Raw genomic sequence first — 11,163 nt, 5'->3', positions numbered from 1 at the left:
TGTTAGACATTGCTCGCTTCTCTCGCTCAGTCAATTATTATGTTCTATATTGATAGAACATAATAATTGCTGAAATTCATAGGAATTTCAGCACGGGTCGTTTACACGCACACATTTATAACATTTGTATAGAAGTAAGGATTTTAAATATAAGTTATCTTTCCAAGTAAAATCCAAATTAGGTTGACATCGCTGCGATAACAATACTGACAAGACGATGACCTCATAACTACGAACCAAAAGTCAAACCGCCTGGGCCAGAACTGGACTGTTTTAAAACAAATTAGAACGGTATCAAATTGGGCTTTAATGGTCATTTTCATAAAGCCCATCACTTGCCTATCTCTTGTTACGATGAACACAAACATACAGCACAATAATTACGATAACAGTCATTTATGTGTCAAAAGCCAGTGAATCGACATGATACTCTCTATATTTAATTTGTAAATAATACGATTTTTTAATTAATTATTTTTATAATTTTATTGCTATTGTAGTTTATCAATGTGGTTTCAATTGCTTGATTAAAAACAAGTATTAGATAAGTTTCCAAATACTGTGTGTCTAGTGACATTTAATTCATAGCCCCGAGTTTAAGCTGTCAAAATGTGCAATTCTTCTTACGTGAGTATTAATTGTTTTTGAAATAATTACATATTTGTTTACTATAGCTAGATACCTAATCGAAAATATTTAACAATTACGTAAATAATGGTTGAATGTTTTCGATTGAATATTTTCGATTAGCCTATCTCTAATAACAATGGATGTAACAAAGAATTATTAACATCAAAATTCGACTCAGTTGAGATACTCTCTCACGTTTTCACGGCTTTTTCCTAACTTTTGAGAATCTGAGAGAAACGTCCGCGACAACTAGACCTTTCTCAATAAAGTGTAATGATATTTTTTACTTTGTGCATCGTAACTATGCAACATGAAAGTAAGAGTTGTAGTACAGTTTTAAAGTATACTTATGTTAGAAAAAATGCCACAAAGGTCATCCATTAAATCATAATGTTTAACATTCAAAAGCATGGTTTCTATTTCTAGTTAAGACTTTCCAACGATGTCTTGAAAAAAAACATGTGGTTTTTTTCGTCTAACTTCTTATCGAGTCGAAATGGCTATTAAATGACTTTCGGCCTTAATCTAGGATAGATTAAGGAAAAATTAAACGATTCGTTTAATTTTTTCTTAATCCAGGATGTTATCAGTTATTGTTTGTATGGAACCGCAATCATAAAGGTCCAGGCGACTAATCCCTGGCAGAAAATAGAAAACAGCAGTATTCCCAAATAAGGGACACAACATCAACTAGTGAGTGCGATATACTAGATAGATAACTGAAAAATGCATAGGCCATATGCATTTTTCGGTTACATCCTTAGTGGAAATGCATTGTTTTCCAAATTTTTGATCCGATACCGATTGATATATATTCGGAATGTTTTAGTTCAAAGTAATTTCTATGGTGTTTAATTCAATGGTTTCAATTTACTCCCGCGCGATCTTGTGAACTGATAATGCAATCGTCACTTGTTTATGAATCAATTTTCATCGTGACGCAACAAAATAACACTCTGAACTACTTCAAGTTATGAATCGCCATTAGTTTATTATGTATAGTTTAGTTCGTCGCGGCCGTGCGCGCGTTCACATGCGTCTGTATGCATTCCAAATTCGAAAAAGCATGTGTTCTTATGTTTTTTAAATTTATTTTTTTAGTGATGTGACTAGTGATAGTTTTAAATTAAAATCGAATCGTAAGTATTTATATCGATTGATTTATTTTTTATCGATGTACCTTGAGTGTTTTAATTTTTAATCTGATACTAGTTGCGTATAAACTAAGAATAGATTTAATCTATGACCTCCAACTTTTACATTGCCTTCGACTGCCATTGACTAAGAGCTTGCAGTGAATAGATTATTTAGATTAAATATAAAAAAATAGTAATGTAACATTCCCACAGGTGGTGGATCACAATGGTGACTCAGTCGAATAAGCGCCCTTCGCATAAACTTGGGGTAAGTTCAGTGGGCAGATAATAACATACAATAAAAAAATCAATGTAAACCACAAATAAATTATGTCAATCGTAAAATATATATTTTAGATCCTCACAACAAGCCCTTTAATTTAATCACACGGTACACTTATGTAAAAATATTGATTGTAATTTTTTTAAATAAAAAGTCGTTTACGTAAAACTTACGTGAAACGAGTGAATAAGATATCATACAAGTTATGAGATTCCTGTCTTATTTTTAACCCGACAGACAGACATATTTTTAACGTATGTCCGTGGCATTGTAACAGCCAAACGGCTGAACCGACTTTGATCTAGTTTTTTTTATTTGGTAGAGAATTTAATCGAGAGTGTTCATAACAATGTTTGGAAACCGTCAGCTCTAAGCACCTCTAAGAAGCTCTAAGCTAGAAAACAGACGAGAGGATGCCACCGACTTCGGAGTCAGGGGTTTCTTCAATTTTTAATTTATGTTAAACGTCAATAGACGTGATAGACGTCAATTTGGAAATTGCAATGGGAAAAAAAAGACAGTGTGTCGAATTTCAAACATTTTACTCCACATGAATATTTGTTTATTAAGTTCATAGCGACAAAAGTGTATTCCCACTTCTTCTCTTTTTTAACCCCCGACGCAAAAAGAGGGATGTTATAAGTTTAACGTGTCTGTCTGTGTATCTGTGTATCCGTCTGTGGCATCGTAGCTCCCAAACGGATGAACCGATTTCCGTTTAGTTTTTTTTTTGTGTCATAGATAATTTTATCCCGAGTGTTCTCAGCCCTGTTTCATGACAATCGGTTCAGCCGTTCAAAAGTTGTATCGAAATGAATACGGAAAGTCGGCGTTTTTTTTTTAATTTTTCTACCAAATAAACTTGTATTATTTTCTCCTTCTAGAACTTATTTTAATATATATGACTTGACAGGTGAAGGGTTCCTTATGGACGAATTCTATTCATATGTTTTTATATTTGATCGAGAACGTACTTTTTAAGTAACAGATGCGTAAACAAAATCGACCATATGGTAACATAAGGATCATAAGGTATAAATATTTAATATTTGACGACCTCGGTGGCGCAGTGGTAAAGTTCTTGCCTCTGAACCGAAAGGGTAGTTATGGAAAATGATCTCTTTCCGGGTCTTTGATGTTTATCTATATATGTATCCCATAACACAAGTCTCGAACTTACTTTGGGGCTAGCTCAACTGTGTGATTTGTCCTAATATATTTATTATTGAAATAAGTTATAGAAGGAGAATATGAATTTATAATATAATATGTAAATATTCGTATTTGTCTACATTTGTAACTTTACATAACAGTCTCATTTGAGCGTATTCCCGGTTTCTTCCTCAGCCGTTGATCGTCGGAGCCCGTTATGTTGCTTATCAAATCACAATCCTAGCTTGTTTATTATTTTACTAATAACGGTAAATAATTAAATTTATTTTATTTATTTTATGACTAAAATTTGTTTTATTACAATCGTTTATACATATTTGTAAGAATATCCTATTTACTTCAAGAAATATATTCTTGAACATTAAGTTAATGTATGTTAATATAAGCACTACTTACTTCATAACTTAATAGTGATGTAAAAGTAGGTACCTGTCTGCGGCACTGTGTGTCCTATAATTAAGGGCCTAAAGTTCAATTTATTATTGTACATTGATCTCATTATTTTGATAGTAAAGATCAATGAAATATACATCTATTGATAAAACAATTGACCTACGTAAACAAGTTTACAAATGCAATTTTTTAAGTTTTTAACCACAAGATTAAAAGCAAAAATAAAGAAGATATTAATTTTTGTGATTTTTAATAGGCCCTCGTCCCATATCATTAGGAAATATATATCTATCTCTCTTTCTTCTTCTTTTACTTCCTCTCAAATTAATCTAAAATTAAAGTTTTATATGATAGAATATTATATACTTACTAATAGTTTAGTAGCAGGGTAGTACAATCTAATAAACTACGTATTCAATTCACCTTCGCATTTGTAACATTAGAGGTTGGCGTCATTTAACTCTATCATTGTTCACCTGCTGTTTCAATGAAGGTTACTTTTAGTTAAGTTGAAGGTTTCTCTAATACGAGTATGTATGCTTCATTTTTGACGGTTGTGAATATTCAAAAGTATTTTAACCCCCTACTCAAAAAGGGGGATAATGTAATTTTAACAAGACATAGTATGTCCATTGCACTTTAGCACTAAATCTATTGAATGGTGTGTCTCTAAAATTTCCAAAAAAAATAAATCATTCCAGCATGTTGAAAAGGGGATAAAAATGAACGACTGCTTCCTGGAGATAGCATACGAAGCCGAATTGAGCACACAGGAGGATCCGGAAATGCTGGAACTCGCTGAACAGGAGTGCAACGAGAACCCCGCTACCAGGGATGCAGCGATTCAGGAACTCAGGCAGATGCTATATGGTGAGAAACTAGAAATATATACGCATATAGAAAGAGTAGTCTCTCTCACTTTCTCTTATCTGATCGATTTCGCCGTGATTTTTTCTCAGCCGTAAGACGTCGGAGCCGAAGGACGATTTTAACCTACATTTTCTTCTGCACTGCGCACGGTCTTCTATGTCATCCATATCCATATTTCCATACTATTATTATAAAACTCTGTGTGTCACCCTTTCACGGCTAAATCACTGGGCCCATTTTTGTGAAATTTGGAATAGATATAGTTGATGCCCCGGGGTTAAACACAGACTACCGCGGTCTAGCACCTGTTGTCAGGAACGAAAAAACAAAAGTAGGATTACAAACATTCGTGTACAAAGTAGATATAATTAAAGTTTCAATTAACTAAGCATAACATGAGGTTTCGCAAACAATTACAAAATAAGACCCCAATAGTCGAATAGAATGCAAAACAAGTCAATCTCATTCACTCCCGATGAAGGTCACCACACGAGCTGAATAAAATCTATATTATTAGGTGTACATTTGCCCCTTTCTTAATCGATCTTACTTAAGACGATGTCAATTGACCGCTTACATTGGTTTTTTTATGTAGGTCGCCAGTTGTTGCCTACCTTATCAATGGCTGACAATTCGTCGAACAAACTCATCATTGGCTTTTGTTAGTCCGGATCCGGAAGTAGTCACTCTTTTTGTCCATCGTCGTCGTCCTGAGTAAAATTGTGAGAAAAGTAGGAAAGCTGTTATTGATCCCAGGCTAAAGGCTGAAGAAGGAATCGGGATATGCACACAGAATACGACGGATGAGAAAGCGTAATAATAATGTGATAAATATTTAAGCAATGAGACTTTCGACACGTCTATGATATCATCGCATTAATTCAATGACATGCGCGCATTGTTCTGCAATATCATGCAAGAACACAATGCAATGATGTTTGATGATCTAGGAAATGATTTAGTACTTACTTTACACAGGTCAATCAATTTTTCTTTGCTTGAAATCTCCGTTATTAGTTAGTAATTATTGAGAGTTAAATGTTCAGATTGGACATTTTCACACAAAAAGTACTATACTATGTTCCTTGGCACTAAAGTAATGTTGGCGTATAAATACTTCGGGTAAGAATAATACCTACATGTAGCCGAAATTCGCAGAGATGAGGTTGTCGTGTCAATGTGTATGTCAAGTCTCGTCACACCACACATATGGTGACTAATAATGATAATTACTTGAGGCTTGACACAAGACTTGACAGAATAAATAAAATTGCTTCGCTGGTAAATAATTCATAGCCCATTGTCATTGGCAGGCGCAATCATGATTTGAGCTTGTAATGAGAAGGAAAGAGACACAAGTGACAAAAAAGGTAATAAATATGAATGTGGATGGAGAGGAAGATTTATCAATGTGATAAGAAATAGACTGTTGTATGCTGGACCAGGACCACAGGTTGGATGGATACTCGCGATGAAATATTTGAACAAACGCGATGTTATGTGTAGAACTTCCGAAACACTTGGGAGGAGCTGGGGATTTTACACCGATCTAGTTACTTATACAATACTATATTTTTAAGTTAATACGTTTTTCTATCTATCTATCTCGTGACCGACTATTGCGAGACTGTCACTAGCGCCGGCTGAGGGCGCGCTCCACTTCATCATCGAGCTCCTCACCTCCTCATTAGGTCCACATTGATAACGTATTGTGATAGGTACCTCGGTGGCGAGGTGGAAAAGAAAGTGCCTCTGAACCCAGAGGTCCCGGGTTCGATCCCCGGTCGGGTCGTAATCGAAAATTATATTTTTCTGAATGGCCCGGGTTTGGATGTCTATATAATATATATATTTATTATAAAATATAGTATCCCATAATACAAATCTCGAACTTACTTTGGGGCTAGCTCAATCTGTGTGATATGTCCTAATATATTTATTTCTTGTTACGATTTCAGAGCGTGGAGAGTGCATCCCACTCCGCACAGACGACGCTTACCTGCTGCGCTTCCTTAGGGCGAGGGGTTTTGTTGTGAAGAGAGCTCACAGACTGGTGGGTACAAATGTCCATTATCATCAAAAGACAAATTAATCACCTCTCCCGTCTCACACCATCTATAGAGATGGTACATAGGTACGTCCATTGTTTTGTGGCAACTTGGTTGGCTTATTATGAGTCAACCAAGTTGATGCAGTTTCTCGATGCCCAAAGTTACTGTCTACGTCTTTGATTTAACTATACACCGAACGGACATGATAAGTAACTCTTGATATATTTCGTGTGCAGATGGTGCGCTACTACCAGTTCCGAGAGCAGTATCCTCACTTGTACAAAGATGTGGACATCTGGGAGCTCCTCAAAGTCAGGGACGCGTACGAAGGCACCCTCTACGACAGGCCTGATATTGGAAGACTTTCTATTTTCAAATTCGGTAAGTTGGCCTTGTTTTATGTATTTTTATTTTTTTTAACACTTTTTGTTTGTACATTGTCGACAGTTTGTGTCGGCAGTGTATGGCTTGAGGTCAGCGAAAGCATTAGAGGTTTGAATTTGAAACAAGAAGTTTTGGATATGTAAAGAGTAAATAAACACATAGAAACGTAAGTTAAACGGATTTTTTTTTGTCGTAAAAATTTGATTGTTTTATTATAAAAATCTAAATAGATTTTAGACACATTTTAACTAAAATTAATTAAAATGGGTTTTGTCCCAATTACACTTTATATTATTTGATAGTGACGGAACAAAACAAAACATATTTTAACCAAATTAGTAATAAAGGGACCAAAACTTCATTCTGATCAGCTGCGTTTATTTTTCAATGTACATAGTTTCACCGTCTGCTAACAAAGTAGGTAATAGGCTAGTTGCCAAATTTTTGTTTTGATGACTATTCGAATCATTAGAAACACCAGTGAAAAAAATACTATGATAATGACAATACTTTCAAAGATAAGACAAAAATAAAATCACACATTTTTTACTCGTCCAAATGCTCCATACTAAATGACACGAATAAGTGACGTCACAACGTGCGAAAATGTTCGCGAAGAAAGATATGTTTGTTCGACAGCTACATTAAATATTACATTACATTAATTATTAATAGTTTATGGTGATGATTTCTTAATAAAAGTTGTTACAATTTTTTTGTTATTTATGATGGTTACATTTATTTTTATAATTTCACACTTTTTGAAAATGGACTTTCCCACCAAATCCAGTAGCATTGTTACAGTCTATGAATATCATAATGATCCTAAATATATTTTTTACAATTCTCTGACCTTGGCAACTACCCTATTATTGAAATTATTCCGTTTACTTTTCAGGCAGTTGGGACCCCAACGAGTTTCCAGTGGAGGATCTGGTGAAGGCCGGTATGCTCATGACGGAGATAGGGCTGCGGCAGCCCAAGGCCCAGATTCTGGGAGGTACCGTGATCGTGGACCTGGAGGGCGTGTCGCTGCGGCACATCGCTACCTTGTCGCCTACAGTGGCCTATCAGATTGTGTCACTATTGGGGGTAAATAACATCACCTTTTCACTAGTCAATGTTGTCATAAATCCCTAAGGCTATAATTCAATTTTCACGGACTTCTCTTTCGAGTTTTCGCTAGAATTCGAGGCTGTAAGGAACACCTAGGAGTTGGCGTAAAATTTTTGAAGATCTAGCTGTGTGTGGCATCGGCCTAACAACATTCTTTCTCGGGAATGCAATTGTTGCCTCTCAGTTGCCAAAGCTATATGCCTATTAGTCGCTTCGTGCGATATCCACGAGAGAATATGGAGTGTAAAGTGGAAAAAATTGCATTTTGCTATTTTCAGGGAACTACACCAGCCAGAGTCAAAAGCTGCCACTTCATCAACTACTCCTGGACATTGAACACCTTCTTCTATCTCTTCAAGCGGTTCATCCCGCGAACCAGCTTGGGCAAGATCCATTTCCACGGCTACGACCTGAACTCCCTCCACAAACACATTGACCCGGCGTGCCTTCCTCCCAAATACGGAGGAACCTGTAAGTACCACGGACATTTTGGTACATGGTTGTCTAAAATAAAAAAGTATAGAGATAAATCATTTGATGAAGATATGAAACTGTTAGGATATGTTGTTAAGGAATAAAAAATATGTAAAATATATGAGAAATTCCTAGGTTCGAATAGGGTAGATGACAAGGTCAGAATATTGTAAAACATATAATATATGCTCTAGGTAAAATAGATTTATTAAAGATCATTGTGATATTTCATAGACTGTAATAATTATAATGCCACTGCATACAAAGATTTAAACTTGGTTGGGGAGTCCATTTAAAAAAATACATAATAAAATTATATAAATAAACTCAACCATCATAAAAAACTTAAATTTTCGAGTAAGTAATCACCACAAATGCAATAATTACGGTAACTGTCGAACAAACTCAATCGTAGTATCATTTCGTATAGAGCGTTTGGACGAATACAAAAATGTGTGTTATTTTATTTTTGTCACATCTATGAAAGCATTGTCATTATCACATTAATTTATTTACTGGTGTTTCTAATAATATAAGGGCCTTAAAATAGTCACTAAAATTAGTCGTCTACCCTATTGTAAGTGATAAAATGAAGGCTGATTGGCAATCGCGACTAACTACTAGGTAATTTGTGGTTTCGCTACTATTATTTCTATTGTCGACATTTTAATGATGGATAACATATCGATAGCTTATTATAGACCTATTAAAGATAGTTTTAAAGATATAAGCATGCGTAGGGATAGACAGACAGCGAGAAGCGACTTTTTTATATTATGTGATCTTTATTCAGGTCGGTCAAACATAGGTTGTTTGACCGACACAACTCGTTCTTACCCTAATGGCAAAGTTCTTATTTTTTTAGTAACTAATTAAAAATGTCTTTCATAAGGGTCGAAAGATTAACTCCTCGAATTGTGAAGAAATATATTTTGTAGCAACAATGTTATTACATATCTAAAAGTGTGCGTCACACCATCCACTTTGGCGTTAACATTAACGTGCGCAGAAAAACGCGAATCACGCCATTTTGTCTAAACGTCAGCGGCGCGCCGTTTAAAGTCAACGTTAAATTTGACGGTGCAACTTACCCTTAAAAAGACCAATTTTATAAGCTTTAGGCGAGGCTAAGAACTTGTGTCTGATTGTAAATTTAATATTACAGCGTTTCTGATAAATAACATGACAAATTACGAGTACAAAACTGCTTATTTGTAAAACAATTTTATATATTTTTACGTGACAGATGTGGTCGTTAGATATTATCATATTTGTGATATAAATATAGGATAGTACAAATGACAATTTGTTACAGCATTTTTATAAAACAATAATTAAAACTATTTGTGCCTATGTCGACTTTGTACATGAAATAAATAACAATAATATTGTATAGAGAGTTCACAGCTTGGATTTTTTTACAAATGGTTTATAAGAACTAATAACATCTAGTTATGATATTTTTATGTTTAATAATAACGCTATTTATTTGTATGTACCTATTGAAATATTTTTAAGAGATTAAGTAGTCTTTAGACTAATTAAGAAATATGTGATATTGTTGTGATAATTATGTCGTTTGAAATGATTCCTTGTGAAAAAAAGTTCTACGTAGTATAGCATTTTTAACAATAGGCAGTGGCGGATTTGCCCTAAGGCCCAGTAGGCCCGGGCCTAGGGCGGCCAGATATTAGGGGCTACCAATCGAAGCATAAAATACACGTAAAAACAGAAGTCGGACAATAGGCTTCTTGATGCGGGTAATGAGAATGGTAGAAAAAGCAATCTCGTATTTATGTATGAAGAATAACAGCTAATATGAGATTGCTTTTTCTTTGGTCTAAACCAGACACAACATGATTAATGTTAGAAATAAACAAATATAGACATCCGTTTGTGTTATTGCAGCGACGGCATTACTATACTTTTGAAAATATTTTCAATAAAAGTTGGCAAAAAATGTAATATTCATACATTCGTACCTAAGACCTGAGTAATAGGAGCTGGCTGCAAGAAAGGGGCGGCTGGTACTCCATGGCCAAAGGCGACCAAGAATGCAAATCCGCCACTGACGACAGGTACTATATAATTAATAACTTGTAACCATTGCTAAACATTTATATTTAGGATAGACACAAAAATAGACATATATATTTCTAACTCTATAATTTTTTATAAAACTATTTGTCTATGTTTTTCAGTTTTTATATTTTTTGCATATGCAATGTCAGCATAAGTTAAAAGTTAAATTTAAAAAACTAGCTACATTTACCTCGGCCTCGCCTTGCACAGACCTTCGCCTTCTTCGCCACAGAACAATTGTGATAAGACATAGTTAATGTCTCGATTAGTCAACAATAAAACGGGATTATAGTTAACTAAACTTTCTTATTTCATCCATACTTCCACACTAATCTATAATAATAATAATAAATAATAATATGTCTTTATTCATGTCACTTAAAAAAAGTTATACATTAGATCTAAATTAAGATTTAAAATAAAATAAAACAAAGGCTGCCTGAGCTAGGAAGAAAGATCTTCCTGTGTTTCACGCATTAAAAGGTAGTTAAAAGGTAATTAAAAGGTAATTAAAAGGCAATTAAAAGGCGATTAAAAGTTAATTAAAAGGTAATCAAAAGGTAATTAAACG

General features: G+C 34.5%; 1 protein-coding gene across 3 annotated transcripts; it reads left to right on the top strand.

Annotated features, from left to right (window-relative positions):
* Window positions 1-396: 396 nt before the first annotated feature.
* LOC128675886 (clavesin-1-like) lies at window positions 397-10,886 on the top strand. Of its 3 annotated transcripts, none has more exons than XM_053755628.2 (7): window positions 397-627; window positions 1,980-2,034; window positions 4,317-4,485; window positions 6,444-6,538; window positions 6,773-6,917; window positions 7,819-8,012; window positions 8,315-10,886. In XM_053755628.2, the coding sequence occupies exons 2-7, from the start codon at window positions 1,993-1,995 to the stop codon at window positions 8,612-8,614; spliced, it is 945 nt and encodes a 314-aa protein (XP_053611603.1). In that variant the 5' UTR covers window positions 397-627; window positions 1,980-1,992; the 3' UTR covers window positions 8,615-10,886. The 3 variants fall into 3 exon arrangements, with proteins under 3 accessions (XP_053611603.1, XP_053611604.1, XP_053611602.1); XM_053755627.2 differs by lacking the exon at window positions 397-627 and adding an exon at window positions 1,517-1,769; XM_053755629.2 differs by lacking the exon at window positions 1,980-2,034.
* Window positions 10,887-11,163: the final 277 nt, after the last annotated feature.

The sequence above is a fragment of the Plodia interpunctella genome, chromosome 15, assembly GCF_027563975.2.
Source record: "Plodia interpunctella isolate USDA-ARS_2022_Savannah chromosome 15, ilPloInte3.2, whole genome shotgun sequence".
In the NCBI taxonomy this organism is placed as follows: domain Eukaryota; kingdom Metazoa; phylum Arthropoda; class Insecta; order Lepidoptera; family Pyralidae; genus Plodia; species Plodia interpunctella.
The sequence above is the reverse complement of the archived record's forward strand: the minus strand, read 5'-3'. Positions and strand labels throughout refer to the sequence as shown.